At 36.6% G+C, this 19,008-nt stretch overlaps 1 protein-coding gene across 2 annotated transcripts in view; it reads right to left on the bottom strand.

Annotated features, from left to right (window-relative positions):
• Positions 1–4,722: 4,722 nt before the first annotated feature.
• LOC125664102 (atrial natriuretic peptide receptor 2-like) overlaps positions 4,723–19,008 on the bottom strand; it is a 36,250-nt gene continuing 21,964 nt past the window's right edge. For both annotated transcript variants that reach the window (XM_048896644.2, XM_048896645.2), the window contains exons 4-22: positions 17,695–17,939; positions 16,845–16,971; positions 16,089–16,298; positions 14,861–14,954; positions 14,597–14,729; positions 14,403–14,483; positions 12,942–13,019; positions 11,979–12,083; positions 11,594–11,665; positions 11,335–11,500; positions 10,008–10,160; positions 9,391–9,568; positions 7,785–7,925; positions 7,426–7,549; positions 7,243–7,311; positions 6,718–6,991; positions 5,996–6,090; positions 5,812–5,888; positions 4,723–5,387 (exon numbers count right to left, since the gene is read on the bottom strand). In XM_048896644.2, coding sequence (XP_048752601.2) covers positions 4,919–5,387; positions 5,812–5,888; positions 5,996–6,090; positions 6,718–6,991; positions 7,243–7,311; positions 7,426–7,549; positions 7,785–7,925; positions 9,391–9,568; positions 10,008–10,160; positions 11,335–11,500; positions 11,594–11,665; positions 11,979–12,083; positions 12,942–13,019; positions 14,403–14,483; positions 14,597–14,729; positions 14,861–14,954; positions 16,089–16,298; positions 16,845–16,971; positions 17,695–17,939 — 2,891 coding nt within the window. In that variant the 3' untranslated portion in view covers positions 4,723–4,918. The remainder of the gene's footprint in view (positions 5,388–5,811; positions 5,889–5,995; positions 6,091–6,717; positions 6,992–7,242; positions 7,312–7,425; positions 7,550–7,784; positions 7,926–9,390; positions 9,569–10,007; positions 10,161–11,334; positions 11,501–11,593; positions 11,666–11,978; positions 12,084–12,941; positions 13,020–14,402; positions 14,484–14,596; positions 14,730–14,860; positions 14,955–16,088; positions 16,299–16,844; positions 16,972–17,694; positions 17,940–19,008) is intronic.

Genomic DNA, 19,008 nt, shown 5'->3' with positions numbered 1-19,008 from the left:
TTTTATCGTCACAACTTGATATATTTGCTGGTGTACCCCAAGGTTCTGTTTTAGGACCTTTACTATTTTTGATTTATGTTAATGATGTTGCTGTAAATATGCTATCAATGTGTAGATTATTTGCTGATGACAAACTCACTCCAGCAGTCCTCATATAATAAGCTAGAAATTGAATACAAGCTTAATTATGATTTACATATACTAGAAAAATGGTCAAATAAGTGGCTACTCAAATTCAATCCATCCAAGACTAAAGCTGTTTATTTTTCGAAAAAAGATAACTCTATTTTACCAAAATTATTTTTCCAAGGTGATAGATTGGAGTGTGTTCCAGTCCATCGTCATCTAGGCTTATTATTGTCACATAACCTCAGTTGGTCTTTATACATTGATTCCATAGTTGATAAATCTTTTTAAAAAGTTGGGCAAAATTGGCAGAAAACATCTGTCAAAATTGTATATAGCTTTTATTAGACCTACTCTTGAATATGCTTCAATTGTTTGGGATGGCTGTTCTGTTCACGATACTGATAAGCTTGAAAAAGTACAATTACGTGCAGCTAGAATACTGGTCTTCCTATTTTTGCATCTAGAGAATCCCTTTATTTAGAAACAGGCTGGCAAACTTTAAAAAGTAGACGTTATATTGCAAGAATGACTACCATGTTTAAAATTTGCAATGGTAGCGCCCCTGATTATTTAAATGAAATTATTCCACATAAACATGAAAATATATCCCTTTATAATACTAAAAACAATAATAAGTTTTACATTCCAAAATGCAGATTAGAGTTATTCAAAAAATCATTTGTACCTGACTCTGTAAAACAGTGGAATTTATTAAATGTAGAAGCCAGAGAAGCCATCTCACTCAATTCAATCCGCAAAAATATAACAGACATTACAAGACCACCATCATATTACTCTTTTGGAAAACGATATATCAACATTATTCATACAAAGCTAAGATACAACTGTATACTTAATTATGATCTTTATAAATTAAATATTACAAATTCTCCGTTTTGTACATGTGGACATATTAATGAAGATGTATACCATCTCTTTTTTGCTTGTAAAAATTACTCCAGGGCTAGAAATGATCTTTTTAATTGCGTTTTCATGATTGACTTGGTTAATATTGATACAAAATTGTTATTATGCGGTGATGTAAATTTACCTGTGCAAACTAATATAACTATTTTTTCAGTTGTTTATAAATTTATAGAAGAAACTAGTAGATTTGTTTAATCATTGTATATTTTACCTGTTAATTATTACCTTGCATGACATATTGTAATATTTTAGGAGAGGGACTAGTAAGTTGTCAGAACTTGTTCCTAATCCTTTTGATTTCATCAATAAAATATGTTCAAAACAAACAAAACGAGTATAACCTGGTTTGGGTCAGTTTACGCTTTATAAAAAAGCGTAAACTGACCCAAACCAGATTATACTCGTATAATTTGCCCCAGAATTAGAGTCATTCCTTATAATTTAATGCAAGAGACAAAGATGCTAACTTTCGTTTATCAAAATGTACATAAACTCGGAAAAATGCAAGTCAACTGAGCCGCGCAATGATTCACTTACATGTAGAAACAACGACACGAAGCGTCTAGCTGTGAAGGTCGCGATCTTTAATCTTAGTTTTACGGAGCCTAGCCATTTATCAAAATATTGTATCGAAAGTGAAGTTTGTCATGATAGCAAATATGTATAGATTATGTATGTAATGCGTATTTCGTTGCCCTTTAGATTTGAAGTTGCTCATTTCCGACAGAAAATACGGGAAATTGCATTGTATTAGGCCTACCCAAAATAAATCTTCAAAAATCAGAAAATGCAATAATTTGCGGCTTTTAACTTTATGAAAACTTATTTCATGAAAACTTACCCTTGTAAGCAACGTTGCCGCTATTACTAAATCCGACACAGAAAATATTTAAGCAAGTGACAAATCCCGATCGACGTGTCAATGTGTCTGACGTCATGTGATAAAATGTGACGTATGAATTTTTGTTTGCTTTGTTGAAAGACGGATCAAGCAATGAAACAACCCCCCCCCCCCCAGTTATAAATGTATTTCAAAATTAACAGGGTAATGCTTATTTGGCAAATCATTAATTCGAATATGATATCCTTGTTTTAATCTATTATTCGGCCATACATACAGAGAAAGATGTTTTACGACAGTGATTTGCGTACAAATAGATGCTAATATTGACAACGAGAAAACAATATGTTTCAAACCGAATTATCTTATGGCCTACATTTTGCAGTTACTCCCCTTACACCGGAAGTTGGAAGCGTGCTTACGATTGCGGTCCTAAGCTTCACATAAATAGTATTTAAAGCTTACATTACCAAATTACTTAGTATATCAAGTTTTAACAGGTTGTATTATATCTATGACAAAAACAATGTTTTTAAATTTCTTCGATTTAATGGAGAAAACTTTTTAAAGTATGCAAATTGTCGAGTTGGGGTATATAGGTGTATTTGATGTTTATTTCTGTCCAAATTATGCAATTAATACCGAGGAGTTCAATAGTAATCTGTTCTAAAATTAACAGATACCTAGAGTTAAAAGCACAATGAAAGCATGCGATATCAGGCACGTAGCACCGTATGGGGGAAGTTGACTTCATAACATTGCCTAAAATTTCTTGTCAAGTAAAGTTTTAAAAAAAAACTCAAAAAAAAAAAAACAAAAAAACAAAAAACAAAAAAAAAGAAAAAAAAAGAAATACAAATCTCGAGAAGGAAGGCGGGAAGGGTTGATTATTCAATTTCATTCATCGGTTAAATTTTACATTTCCACTACCATTCAAGACAATGCTTTTTTTTATAGGGGGACAAAATAGACAAAACCCGACTATAGATCTATAGATCTATGCACGTAAAAATAACTAAGTTTGTATAATAAGAGGAGGCAGACCCATTGTTGCTACGAGCCTGATGATTGTTTTTGTGCTCATTTGAGTAATTGAAGTGCAAGAAGACGTGTAAATTGATGTACACAAAATCTAACTTTTAAAAGATTGAATCACACGGTGAAAAAATATTTTTAAAAAAATACCACTAGACATACCAATTCGAGATAATTAACATGCTTTATCTATTGGCACCTAGTGTACATTTAGCAACAAGTAGTTTTGTTCAGTGTGAAACGATAAATTGATAATGTACATGTATGCGTTGGTTTTACATGTGTTTTTAGGCACATCGAATTGCATGGGTTTGTGTGTGTGTGTGTGTGTGTGTGTGTTTTGGTTGTCGAAAATATTGATAAAAATTAATAATGAAGAATTGCTGATATACGAAGGACATCATGATTCTGATCTAAAGAAATCAAGGACTAGGTAATATTTACATATTTTGTTATATCATGACCATGCATTGCTTGCGAGAAAACCGCACAAGGAACACATGTAAATGTAATTAGTGGCTAAAATATTTCGTTCAATTATACTATTTTTAAGTCATTACACTTAATTCTTAGAAAAATTCATTAACTGGTGATTGATTGCAATCAAAAATTGTAAAATTTCTATTTATTCCTTATATGGCACCGTCAACTGAGGACCGCAATTTGCTGCGCGACCTCTGTAATCAGGGGGAAATAACTCGCATAGCGTTATGAAAAATGTAGGCCATTGTACACGCTGACTTTCTATTCCATAGAAGGCTGAAAACTGCTGCGATGTAAATTTAGAGAGAGAGGGAGAAAAATAGTTCCGGCATCTGTTTGTCAAGGGTGTGTGTCCCCATACCAAACCAGGTTATGCAAAAATAACTTGCGTTCCTCAATTGGAATTTGACCAATCAGAGACAAGGATTCAATCAGAATTAAATTATATATATATAAATTCATAAAAAGCGTTTTGTTTTTAAACAAAGAGTAAGCCACGATGTATCAGAATAAATCTTTATGTTCAATGATGTTTTGCAGTCTTAATTGTATCGATATCTTGAATTAAGAAGAAGCCAATAGGCCTTGACAGTCACCTGAACCCATGCATGAACCTGTCTGAAAGGCTCTTGTTTGCATAATCCCCCAAAGCCTTTACAATTGAAATATTTGGTAGACTGCATTAAATAACCTCTTTACAAAAGCATTCAGTGTTCAATATCTCAATATATTTTAGCAGATTAATAGACGGACTTTCAGACCCCATCCCTCTCCAGCAGTCATTCCCCAAAAGTATTACTCGGGTAGGCAGCATCTTGATCACCTCATTTTTTTTATTTATCTAGTTTTCATATAACATCAAAAGAACTAGACATAAGGTTTTAAGCATTATAAACACTAACTCTCTTTGACCATTTTTAACACCCCCCCCCCCCCCCCCTGAAATCCTGCAACCTGGTTTCCAAAATAAATAATTTGTTAGATCATGAAATTTACAATTTTGTTAAAGGCTTCCTTGTCCATCATTACTATATGCTCAGTTTGTCCGTTACATGCATTATGCTGATGGGTAGTAAGGCTTAAAGCCAATAAACAATACAATACTACAAAACAGGCCCAGTAGTTACCGTAAGGCCATGTTCACCAGAAGTATTTATGACCGAATGTATCTACCTGGTGGTCTTTCGTATTTATGTTCTGCAATTATCAATCAACTGAATGTGTACATTAAATACCCAATATACAATTTCTTATATGGTCGAATTAGATTAAAGACAGTTATAATTCAGAACAATAGTTTACAATTCAACATTTAAAATACTTCATTTATTTAATAAATAATAACATAGTAATGTATTTTTACTGACTAATAACAACAGAATTATATTGCAATAGGAAACTTTGAATACAAATAACACATTTTTGGCATTATACCGGAGCTAAACATTGCTCATAAAATGTCCTTTTATTTTTGGCAATTAGCTGAAAGACATGTCGTTAATTCTAAGAAATTTCTATTTTAGGTATTGAGAATTTCTTCTGGATAGCTTTGGACGAAGTACTCTGGTCACTGTCTCTACTTTCATCACTCGATGAATCCGTGGATAACTTTTTCTTCATTTCTGGTTTCGCCTTCTTGTGTTTCATGAACTGGTTAATGACAGGTCGCACGAGTTTATTTTCCCCGACACTCTGTGACCTATGAACCGGTGTCAAGCTCACAGGAGATGGCCTTTTGTCCTTCAAACTCTCACAAGACAAATGCAAATCTTGAACACTAAGCTCAGAAACAGAGTGACTGTCAGAGGCGTGTCCCTCACGTGACAAAGAATGCAGGAAGCTGATTGCTATGGATGTCTTCCGGAATGCGCGCCCATACATACTGTCGCTATGGTCACGGTCAGATATGTGAGATTCTGTCGGGGAACATGGTCTTCCTGTATCTTGGGATTGCCGCCATTTTTCTTGCAAACTGGCATTACAAAAAAAATAATAATCAAAAATTGAAATGCTTTTTTCTGCATATTGTAACATTACATTTACATTTTCAGTGCGCCTGTCTTTGATATCTTTACACAAATTGTAATGATATATCCATTTCCTTACAAATGCGTTGTAGTTACAAAGAATGTGTGTATTAATACAGATAAATATAACACACGTATCTCTATTTTAACGGCTGGGAATTCCGACAGAAAATGAAAGTAGAATGTAAATAGAAGAATTAATCTTTGAAAATACATAAGGGTATGAACTGCAAAGCTTCGGACCGACATATTTTTCATGAAGCGCTGTCGCCGTGAAGAGTCACAGTTCATAACCATGTATTTTCAAAACTCAAATTAATTTTTTAAAATGAAGATTTAACCCCCTTAAAACCCCCTGATTGATTATACCTGATCATTGTCTGGGGTAACGGTTTCGTGTATCCTGTTTTTCCGATTATCCAGTATGTTTTTTGAAGGCCTTTCCCCTAAAACAAAATTAAAAGGAGACAATTCACTTGAAGTAACTGTCTGGAACTGTATAACATACATGTAGCAACTCTAAAATGACGTGTTGGTATTTATCTATATATACCTTAACATCTATGATTCCCCGCTCCATCATCATGAATCCCCATTTAAGATCCTGGAGGGCCGAGTTCATGGCGGCACTGATGTGAATGTGTAATGCTAAAAATAGGAAGTAACTGACATGAAATCTAAACAAATGAGCGTTAAAAAAGCAACAAATTTTAGGTATTAGGTTAATATGAATATCATTTTGATACATATTGCTCATCCTCTGCAGCAGTTTTATTCTCTTCATTATAGTTAGATCACAAAAAGTAGGCTGTATTCTGATAAAGAATTAGAATACGGTCGGTAACCTATGGTATCCACCCCCCCCCCCCCCTCCTCCGTTATGTTATTTCTAGGGTCAGGAATTGTGGGAGACGTGGGTTATTGAAAATGGCTGGAGTTTTATAGGTAAGAACGTGAACTGTTGTGCAAATTAAAGTAGAATAAAATATCATGGGTTTACCAAGCACGAATTATTAGAATATGACCCCGATATCGAACCCCCCCCCCCCCCCCCCCCCTTGAAAAAAAGATTGGACGAAAAATGCGCACAATGCTCAGCATAACATGCATTTTTCAGTTGATACAGATTTGCTGTATCAACTTATTTTTCAACCAATCAGAGTCACCGTATCACCGTAAGTCTAATATACATGAGTTGCTAAAGCAATTGATATTGGATACCAATATAAACAAAACAACAACAAAACCCAGCACCGCGGCGGGATCTATGTTTACCTTTTCCCGTAGATTCCATTCGGGAAGCCATGTTGACAGTGTCCCCAAACAAGCAGTATCGGGGCATGGCCGTCCCCACCACCCCCGCGGCACATCCTCCTGTGTGGAGACCAATCCTCAGCTGTAGTTTGGATCCTGGGAGGTGGCGGATCGTAAAGTTAGTCACTCCGTTTAATAAGTCCAGCGCCATGTTGGCGATTTCTCCGGAGTGTTTCTTGCCGTTCCGCCGCGGAAGTCCGCTCACACACATGTAAGCGTCGCCTATAGTCTCCACCTTAGAATGATCAGAAAACCAGATTATTCCAAACAAATTCAGTCTGAGCTACATGTATATCTCAAACGGGAAATTTCAAACAAACTCAGTCCGAGCTATATCGCAAACGGACTTTTGAAAAACAAATCCAGCCCTAGCTATATCGAAAATTGGTAACTCAGCAAAGCCAATCATTTCATAACGTATTTATAAATACAAGTACATTTTGTTCTATCATGTTTTAGAAGTGTTCGATTGTTGGAGAATTTTACCTTGTAAACGTCATGTCGACCGATGATTTCATCAAAGGTTGTATATAGGTCATTCAAAAGATCCACAACCTAAAAAAAACCAAACCCAGAACATAACTATACACAATATTATGTTCCAATAATTTTAAATATATTTAATTTTTATGACCTTTCAAAAATAAAGACTGCAAATGAAGTACATACCTGTAGCGGTTCGCTTTGATTCGCTATCGTTGTAAAACCGACGATATCTGAGAAGAAAATGGAGACTTCGTCATAGCATTCGGGCTGTACAGACTCTCCACGCTTGAGTTGTTCTGCCACCAGTCTACAAGTTCAATTTATTCTCTCCCATCACAAATATACTGGTACACATTACAATTTTACTAAACCGTCAGAAGTACTAAATTGAATGGAAAGAAAATAGGTATAAATATACAATGTGTGTGGTGTATGTATAGTGGACGATAAATACAACTGTACATTGAGGAGGACAGACTAATTCATATATTTTAAAAATAAGTACGCAAGGGGAGATAATCAAATTGGTTGATGGTCATTACGGTGGGAGCATGTTGTAGAGCAGCCGGTCAGTCTTCTGCTTCTCCAGGGCCAGTTCCTCCGTCCTCTCAGTGACCAGCTGTTCCAGGTTGTTGCTGTACGCCTCCAACATCTGGATCATGTTGTCCATTATGTTGATTTTCCTGTCAAAATTCAAAACCATGAAAAATTATGGAATTAATCACGCCACCTGCAGAGTCAACACAAATACAGTTACTGGCCCTGAGACCGGAAGTAGCAACCATACGACAACAGAGAGACTAGTCATGTGACCATAAGAACGAGAAGCAGCAGGCATAAAACGTTAGAGAAACTATAGACTTGAGGAATATTTGACGAAATTCCTGACACGTCATGCAGAATCCTTTGGTGTTTTTTTTTTCAAGAATATGACTGGATAAGATTCCTTGGGGATCCGGGTTTGAATAGGTCCTCACTACCCTTTGCTTGTCGTAAGAGGCGACTAAATGGGGTGGTCATTTGGATGAGACCGTAAAAACCGAGGCCCCATGTCACGGCAGGTGAGGTACGATAAAGACCCCTCCCTAACCAAAGGCCGTACATGTACGTGTCAAGTGTAGGCCTAAATTTTGCAGCCCTTCACCGGAAGTTGTGAAGTCTCCATATTGATGAAAAATCCTCGAGTGGGGCGTTAAACAATATACAACTGACTGGATAAGTTGGTGAATTTATTTCGGTAAATCCGTATGATTGCATACGAGTCGGCTACAAATCCTTTGTTTATACACGTTTTTCGAGAATTTCGTAAAGGAATGAGGATATTGTAATGCATATTAAATAATTACTAACTTTTGTTTGGTTGATAGTAATAAAATATTCATTTATTAATCCAAGAACATGATATGTTGTCCTCATTTCAATCAATATTACGTTTCTGGTTTTGATAAATCCTACTAACCGAAAACAAGAGGGCCGCGGCCTTTATCGGTCACCTGAGTACTGGTAGAAGGTATCACATATGCAGTCCGATTGTAGTTAGGGATACCCCAGCCGACGCCCTCTAAACTTTTCAAATTCAAAGTAAACCGTGGTCTTTTGTTTACAAAAATGTAAACTATAAAAGCAGCAATAATTTCTTCCACTCTCGGACAATTAATGACAAAATCTTTTGATTTATTGAAATTATTTTGTTGGGACAACTTACATTTTTTCCAAAACCCTTAAAATTTGCGTCATTTTATCAATTTCAGCTTATCAAAAATGACAGAAAATAATAAAAACGACTACATAGGAGACTTATCTCAAGCCCTATGAAATCTGTAAAATCCAAGAGATTTCGGGGGGGGGGGGGGGGGGGGGGGGCTTTGCCCCCTCGGTCCACACTAAGGCTTTGCCCTGGACCCACTTGGGGCCTGAATGAGGCTACCAGGCCCCTTTCTCATTACGTTGCGCCCTTAACCGCAACCGAATTTGAATAGAATTGGAAGAGAAGTTAAAATGCTCAATTGTTAACACACTATGGATGACACACGACAACGGACGCAGACCAATAACAATGGGTCATCTGAATGACCCAGGTGACTTAAAACTGATTTAATTTTCTTCAAACTGTACTTGTAGATAGACAGAGAATATAAAAATCGTTACCTCCCGCTGTTGATATCTACGAGCCTCTTTCTGATACTGTGGAAGTCTAGCCTCGATTCGGAGTGCTCATGCCAGGAACACCTCATTAGGAATATTGCTTTATCCGGGACATTGCTATCCTCGGGTATGTGGGGACGAAAAGGGGGCACTTCGTGGTTCCGTACCCTTATTATTACCTCTGAAAATGTTAACACGTTATTGCGCAATGAACACACAATATAAACATAGGATCTATAGAGCGCTGATGGAATAGGTATGATAAATTGATATTAGCTAGAATTTCACTTTCTGATTATCAAAAACTATATGTTATATGTCTTAAATCAATCAAATCAACTGTCTGCCTTCTCATTGATACTGTCTTTGCTCACATGCAGAGCTTATGAACTTTCACGATACATGTAATGACGGGGGGTTTAACTAATGGCTTTTTTAAAGCAATTCATGTTCAGTAAATTCTTGTGTAGCGGTCACCCAGCCAAGTGCTGATCACGCTCGCCGATGCTTCACTTGCGTGATAAAGAGAGAGATTCTACCACATCACTAGAAAGGTTAGCTCACCAGCTAGACAGCTTAAGTTCCCTCTATATTGTTCGCTACAGTGAGATGCGTCCTACCTTTTGGAGATGATACAACATTGAAGTAGTATGGAGCCGCCCTGAGGAATATTTCCTGTAGAATTATACCGAAGCTGTACACATCTCCCTTTTGAGTTCCTTTACGAGGCATCTTCTGAAGTCTCAGAAGTTCTGGTGCCGTCCAAAACAACCCTACAGAAAACAGCGCCGCGTGAACAATAAACATAGATTTACAACCTTCCTATTGCACTTAAGGATGTATGCTACACCAGAGAAATTTGATATGGATGAAAAGTGGAGGACATGTACAACAATATTTTGAAATTGAAAACTTTCTTTACTTTATTTAGTCAAAAAATGCAGTTTTAGTAGAATAGCATCGGCAAAAACGTTTAATATCCCCTCGAACTCACAATCTACAATTCGAACTACTACTGGACTCGAACCCGCGATCTACAGTTCAGCAATCGACGTGCTATCCTATTGAGCTACTCAGCAAGACGATAACAATTTAAATGAATAGATAAATATTGCTAATACTAATATTTTCATCCATGTTTTGAAAGGAAGTGAGTCATTACGACGATGTAGAGTACCTCCTTAAATCTAGTTCTCTCCTCCCTCTACCCCTTCTCCCCAAATCAGCAAGCGGTGGCGTGGCTATCTCTTTCATTTCACAAAATAGGAGTCCTGGGTTCGATTCTCCACCCCGGCACTGCGTCAAACTTTTACAGATGTTTAACATAAGGTACATGCGTATATAGTGACTACTCCGTCTCCAAGTACCCGGATTTAGAGGGTCATTCGGGTATGGCTTTAAAAACGTATCTCCCTTGTCAGGGTAGATAATGGCACGTTAAAGAATCCTTACTGCTACGGCACTGAGCATCATGCATAGGTTTAGATTTGTGGCACTTCCACTGAAGATGGTGACGTTTTTACACGAGTTACGTACAACAACACCCCCACCCTCCATTTTAAAGTTAAGATGCCACAACACGTATTAATTAATTACTAGTATTTCTCCAACTCTTGTTCGTTAGTTTTGTTTTTAATTCGCACGCTTGATAATGCTGAAAGTTAACTGATTGCGAATGTATGGCATAAAACGTGACTGATGGTATACCGGTGTAGTTAAACGTGACTGATGGTATACCGGTGAAGTTAAATGTGACTGATGGTATACCGGTGTAGTTAAACGGGACTGATGGTATACCGGTGTAGTTAAACATGACTGATGGTATACCGGTGAAGTTAAACGTGACTGATGGTATACTGGTGTAGTTAAACATGACTGATGGTATACCGGTGTAGTTAAACATGACTGATGGTATACCGGTGAAGTTAAACGTGACTGATGGTTTACCAGTGTAGAATTCGTGTTCCCCAATCTCCTGAGAGGGCTCCTCGGGGTGAGTTGTAATGGCTCCGTAGTCGGTCAACTTTAGAACCCAGCGGCTGTCTATTACACAATTGCTGGACTTCAAATTACCGTGGGATTTCAAAGGAGACTTGTGCAAAAATTCCATTCCCTGTTTAAATCATAATTTCAAGTAAGAAGAAAGTTTTGAATTCCGAATTCTTTTGATATCAAAATATCAGGAAGGAAAACTATTAGCACTAACCCTTGCCAAGTCCAGCGCAAACGACATTTTGAACATCCAATCCAGTTTTATGTCGTCATTTTCCAAAATATCCTTTAAAAAATATGTGCTCTTTTTAGATATGTTGCATACATTCATTAAGCATACCTGATCTCGAGGATATCTAAGCATGTGTTACCTGTATAAGCATGTGTTACCTGTATAATCATGTGTTACCTGTATAAGCATGTGTTACCTGTATAAGCATGTGTTACCTGTATAAGCATGTGTTACCTGTATAAGCACGTGTTACCTGTATAAGCATGTGTTACCTGTATAAGCATGTGTTACCTGTATAATCATGTGTTACCTGTATAATCATGTGTTACCTGTATAAGCATGTGTTACCTGTATAAGCATGTGTTACCTGTAAACTTCCCTTTGCGCAATACATAGTCAGTACATAGCAGTTTTCTGGCTCTAGGTTGGCACCAACAAATTGGTTTAAATTGTCGTGATGCAACTCTCGTAACTGTAACAAAGGAGCTCTTTATGATAAATGGGATAATTCATGTGAATATTTTGGATTATAATTATATATTTTTATCATATTCTTATGAAATAGATTTTAAGTTTTTTTTTCATAAAGTTAAAATCTTGTGGACATGATTGGTTTTCTCTAACGATTATACATGTACATCTTGAAAGATACAGGTGAAAAATTCTTCAAGCAGTCATCTGGGCCTATATGCAGAAAAGCAATAACTGCTCTCTCTGTTTATGAACCTATCATTATATGTATATCGAATCGTATTTAATCGTACAATGTATATATAATTTTCAAATCATGAGTATTTGCTGGTGCATACATTCTTCAAGGAAATACAGTTAACTTGGCTTCAAAATATCGACGATCACTTTAGCTTATCAAATGTTCAAAGGCAAAATGAAATGAAGATCTCTGCTAGCAAGGTATATACCCACGCAATGCTTTTTCTATGAAGTTTCACTGTGACCTTGACCTTTGGACCCCTAAGTCGATAGGGATTTTTTTCTCTTAATAACAAAGCTACATTATAAATATGAAACCAATCGAGCAAAAATGTGGCCCGTATAGTATTTACAAGCTTTTTCTATGAAGTTCAGTAGTGACCTTTTGACCCTTGACTCCAAATCATTGTTCTTCCTCTTGTGATGATAAAGCTACATATGAAGTATGAAATCAATCGAGTGAAACACGTGACCTGTAGAGTGCCTACTGTACAAGACTGAAACTTGGTGTAACACATACCCACCCACACAGAATGGCCCCGTTACTATACCCCCTCGCGCAACGAATTGCAAGGGGTGATTAAAAATGTGCTTGTTGAGTGCAATTCCCGATTCTTACCGTTTTGAGATCTCTCAGTACCTCTCTGGTCAGTCTTATTGATCTTCGTTGTAAACTCTTTACTGCCACCACAGACCCCTATTAATCATGAAATTTATCAATTACTTTCCACATGACAAGTCTCTCTCTTTCTCTCTCCATCCATTCACTTCCCCAAGGACTGGGCAATATATCACCCCTTTCACTAAGGACCCTGCATTCTGATCTAAAGTAAGACTACATCGTCATAACGAACCAAAATATAGATATCAGCAGAATTATATTTAATTGTTTAGCTCTGTAGTTCGAACTCTAGATTGTTAGTTCGAGGGGATCTTAAACTTTTTTTGCCGATGCTATTCTACTAAAACTACATTTTTGACTAAATAAAGTTGAAAGTTGACAACTTCAAAACATTGTTGTACCTAGGCTATCAACAACTTTTTATTCACATCAAATTTCTCTGCTGTAGTATTCCTCCTAAACACAGAGGCCCCGACTCACGGTAGACGTTGACACGCGATAAAGAACCTTCACCGCTACGGCCCTGAGCGTCATGCATAGGGAGGGGGTGGGATTGTGGTACTAGGACTTCATCTACACCTGGTGACGTCTCTACGTGAATGAAAACTTCTAGTCTTCTCGAACGCGACGTCAAACAAAAACAAAACGTCCTAAAGGGTCAATGTTTTAATTCCCTCCGGACAGGTCAATATGTTGTAATTTCTTATCGTTATTCAGTGTAGTGACGAATTTAAGGATGTCTTTTGATAAAGTGTTACAAAAGATATTTTTGTAAAATACGCTAGTTATAGGTGTGAGATACACATGTATATGTACATGCTAATTGAAATGTTATTCACTCGAGTTCATACTCCGTCGCACGTCTCTGTTTGGTGGTATGAGTAAATTTCACATATGTAAATTGTTAGAAATAGTACTTTTTTTGTCATGTTAGTATAATTACTTATGATAACCTCATATATCTACAAGTGATAAAGTTCTCCGCGATATGCAGCTGCGAATGCAATTTTTCTCTCTCGATTAGATTGTTTAAGATAAAGAAATATACATCAAAAAGTAAGATAAGCAATCATAATAGTAAAAGATTAATGTGTAATTGACATTGTCCGTCATATCACGAACGTGCATCAGAGGATATAGAGATTTATAGTATTAATATAATCAGTTTGTACATCGTAAAATGAATCATAGTTACAAGCAGATTATTGTACTAAATTTGGAGAGAAAGCATGACTCATATCAAATAAATTAGTTGTTTATTGAATTGCTGTGGGTTATGTTTAGAAAAGAAATGCGTTATTTCCGGATGAATATAGTGAAGGAGAAAATAAAATTATTTTTCTCATAACCGTTCCATATGAATCCTAATTGCTATTCATAAACATGTTGCCAGTATTGATTTCTACGAACTTTTCTAGTCGAATATATCACTGTGAAACATACATACTCGTTAATTACCTTGTAATTTCCTATTGGGGCAAACAGGAAGTTCTTATCAAGACTGCAAGACGAGCCAAATCCCAGGGTTCCTCGTGTTTCCTGTAAAGTAGATTATATTTTCTTTGGCATGCGTACTTTTGATAGTATACAGATAGCGTGGCCCAGTACCCATCAGTATCAGTACCACTGTAGTAACTGTTACAAGTACCCACCATTCGGACCAGTTTTTTGGTTGGGTGGGGTCCTGCCACCTGTTTGGGAGGGAGCTGTTTGTTCCTCAATTTGATTTCGCTTTCGTTCACTTTCCACAACATTCCCATTAGTTCTTTTTCAAATTTCTTTTTCCTGCAATGGTAGAAGAAATCCAATTCACCACATTACAAATTTTAACCATCGAGAGAAGCTCAAAAGACTTTTCTTTCTCTATTTGTGTATCTACCATGTTACGTTTTAAGGTAAAAGCACCTTGCACGCACCTGTATAGAATGCATGCCAGGATGAACACCGCAATGACCATGACTCCTCCAACACAGGCTCCGGCTATTATCGCCCCGGTCTCACCGTGCTCATCTGTTATTCCAAGAAAATGTTTTAGAAAAGATACCGGGATAAAATAAAAGCATGTTTAAATTTTAACATTTGATTTTAGATTTTAACAAAAACAAAATACAACGTACATCTATTTTATCTATAATTTATATTATACGTCTTAAAGTCGTACAATATTTACATACTTGTAATCACGCCTGAGACAATCGAACAGTTGAGGGAAAAAAAGACAACAATGAAATCTTTGGACGAGTTCATCAATATTGTCAAAAGGCTGAAGATTCCATTGTGCATGTTATGTAGAATTTACATAATATACCTTATCCACATCTGTACGTGGACAAATGACTTATAATTTCATGCAAAATACTCGAATCTGATTGATCGTGAAGCATATGAAAAACATTGTTACCTTCTGAGAACAGAAAGCACGCATTCCAGGGTGATAGTATCTAGCAACGGGTAACAGTACTTGACAACGGGTGATATTATATAAATTATCACATGCGTCAAATTTATGCGCGTACGGTTCGCCGTAGATTGTTAGACGAATGAGTAATAAATGAGAAACTCCCGCATTAATAAACAAAACGTCGCATGACAGTGATTGGTAAAATATCAACAGGCGTAGGGTTTTCTGCTTTATTTATATCACATTCAGTATTGCATGTAGTTGAGAGTAACATTGAAAATTTTCACCCCTCGAGAAACCTTAAATTGTCAGCCTCGGTTGACAATGGTTTTCTCAATATTACCCTCAACTACATGCAATATTGGTATAAATGTTTTTTATACCTGCACGTCGCAGTAGTTCATGTGGTAAAACGCTCGCTTCATGAGCAGATTGTTTTTGGTTCTGATTCGAACTCCGACCGCGACAGACCTGAATGATTAAAACCGGTAATGACTGCGTTTTAGTCAAGCACTCGGCTCTAGAATTGCACAAGACCTTTAAAATCAAGGTCTCGTTAGGCACGATAACAAAAATACCCCAATGCTTACGCAGTCCATAACACGAGGCCTCGATTGTTGCACGTTAGTAACGTCTCACTGTGAGACAAAACAGTCTCACAGGCACGTGAAACAACAAACTATAACCTATCATTACGTCATTATAATTCTGAATGTTTATTTCATAGTTAAGAATATACTTACCTTCGTTGTTGCAGGTCTCCCCCGTAAACCCACATTTGGGCGTGTCCTGTGGCGGACCCGCCCCTATCCATTCCATAGAAGCCTGACTTAAACAATTCCCGGAGGACAGTTCGTACACGATTGTAAAATTGTCATGCTGATAATGGGAGACACGGTAGGTTCGAATGGCACTCTTTGAATGGTTAAAATGGATATTACCACCAGTCCATCCTGAAATACATGCATGATATATTTTATTATATATATATATATATATATATATATATATATATATATATATATATATATATATATATATATACATTAGCCCAGTAGCTAAGTACTTCGTTACTAGCTTGAAAATACGGATGTATATTTAATTGCTGTTATAAAATTAGAAATTCATTTCAAAATTAAGGATTATCTCCCTCATGCATAGCTCTTATCCTTGGACGAATTTGGCTCCACTTTTTTGGCACGCTGCTTTTGGCTATATTTAGCTTTAAAACTTCATAGTTATTTCGGATTTCAAACATTTCGGTTGAGCATCACTAAAGAGACATTATTTGTCGAAATGCGCATCTGGTGCATCAAAATTGGTACCGTATAAGTTTATATATATATATATATATATATATATATATATATATATATATATATATATATATATATATAATGTAATTAAGATATGTTTAACAGTGGTTCAAATGATAATGACAGGAAAGGAAATATAAATATTTAAGCATTCTGAATTGTTTTTTTGATATTGGAGTTTACCTGAGTATGAAATTCTCTGCAGGTTTTGTTTGAGTTGGCTCACATTAAAGCTGCTAGTTGTAGCCTGTCGTACATATTCGCTATACAATAAAACAGCGTCGTACAAGTAGGCATAAAATTCGCTCACCTACAACGTAACAGTCACCTAACAATAAATGTATACAAAGAAATCTCTATATTTTGTGCATATTGTTTTAGAATCTTTTAAAATATAGCATAACGAACTTGCTTCTGATTCTTTTGTATATATCATATACAATGAAATACGTTAAAATCAACGTTTGCTATTATACAATTTTTTACTTTTGATTCGGTCCGCTCGTGGCTATATGGACCTGGCCAGATAGTGATTGACCGAGGCCGTTGGCCGAGGGCAAATACCTGACCAGGTCCGTATAATCACGAATGTCAATAACTGTTTAATCAAATGATCAGAAATTTTACAACAGTTTTTACAATGGCTTTTTTTTTTTCATTTTAAAAAATTCCCTCAACTGTATTTAATGTATAGCATATTTGAAATATGCCAACATTTAATTCTACAAATTGTAACGGTAATAAAAGGTACTCCCAATATTTTACATGACAGATGATAGTAATATGATCATAATTAGCCGTGTTTGGTAAAGCCATTAATTTGAATTTGAAACGCGCTATTTGATTTGTCGATAAATATGGTTGGTCAATAGGGAAATCCCGAATAAAACGTTGAGGTGAAATCACTCTGATAAGCACACATCAGAGAAAATCGTCTGGACCAATCAGAGAGCTTCAAAATCCCTGACCGTATGATAAACTTATATATACATGTATACCATACTTATATAAAAGGAGGACATGCTTTGCATACCAGCGTTGGATTGTGGACAGGATTAATGAACTGTTGGTATCTAGATTCCGTGGTTGTAAACGGTCCAATCTGTAATAGAGATCGTAGAGTGTTTCTTGGGTGCGGGATATTCATCCCGGAAGAGTGATTCAGCGCGGGACTAAACTTCCAGTTAATGAATATGTATGAGCCGTCATTCATTCCTTGTGCTGTGACCTCAGAGAGAAAGGTTTCCAAAAACATCTCAGGAACAAACACCACTATGACTGTAAAGTACAATGGAGTGTGTTAGGCTGGAGTATTGTGCAATGAAGTGTGTTAGGCTGGAGTATTGTGCAATGAAGTGTGTTAGGCTGGAGTATTGTGCAATGGTTATAGACACATCACAATCAATTTTACATATCAAAAGATAAGCACTCGCGTAGCTCATTGGTAAATCTTTCGTTTCGTAACTAGGAGGTCGTGAGTTCGAGCCCCGATCGTGCCATGGCCATCGCCAAAAAACCACGGGTTATTGCTTCATTCGGAATAAAACAATAACCCATGGTTTGCGACGATGGTGCCATGACCGCGTCAAATATAGGTAGTGATTCCTCATTTGCCGAACGCTCGGCATAAAGACGAGATAATCATGGTCTTCCTAAGCATGGACCTAAATTTGTGGTACTTCACCTACCGATGATCTCGTCTCAATATGAGTGAAAAATTCACGACCGGACGTAAAACAAACAAGATGTACTGTGAGCAATGCTCACTAAGAATACCCCCCGCTTACCCCAATCTCCCAAAGGGTGTTGTTAATAGGTATAAATTACCTCTTTCCTGAGTGTAAAAATATGGTATGCCTTTGTAGAAGAAAATGGAAGATATAGTCCGAACACAAATCCATGGCATAAACCTATAATTTTGACCTTGTGATCAAAGGTCAAGGTCATAAAGAGGTCATGAATGTACATGACACATACACGCTGTAGTCTCATGGTGATACACCCATGTCTTATGGTGTGACTATGTCAAAACCCTATAATCAATTTTGACCTTGAGGTTAAAGTTCAAGGTCATATAGAGGTCATGAAGGTACTTGACACATCATCTCATGGTGATACACTCATGTGTCAAATATGGTATGCCTATGTCAAAGAACAAAGAAGTCATGGCCCTGACATGAATCCATTGTAAAAACCTTTAATTTTTACCTTGAGGTCAAGGTCATATGGAGGTCATGAAGGTACATGACACATCGTCTCATGGAGATACAATCATGTGTCAAACATGGTATGCCTATGTCAAAGAACAAAGATGTTATGGCCCGGGCACGAATCCATTGTAAAAAAA

The sequence above is a fragment of the Ostrea edulis genome, chromosome 1 (genome assembly GCF_947568905.1).
Source record: "Ostrea edulis chromosome 1, xbOstEdul1.1, whole genome shotgun sequence".
NCBI classification, from domain to species: Eukaryota; Metazoa; Mollusca; class Bivalvia; order Ostreida; family Ostreidae; genus Ostrea; species Ostrea edulis.
Note: the sequence above shows the minus strand (reverse complement) of the source record. Positions and strands in the feature narration are given on the sequence as shown.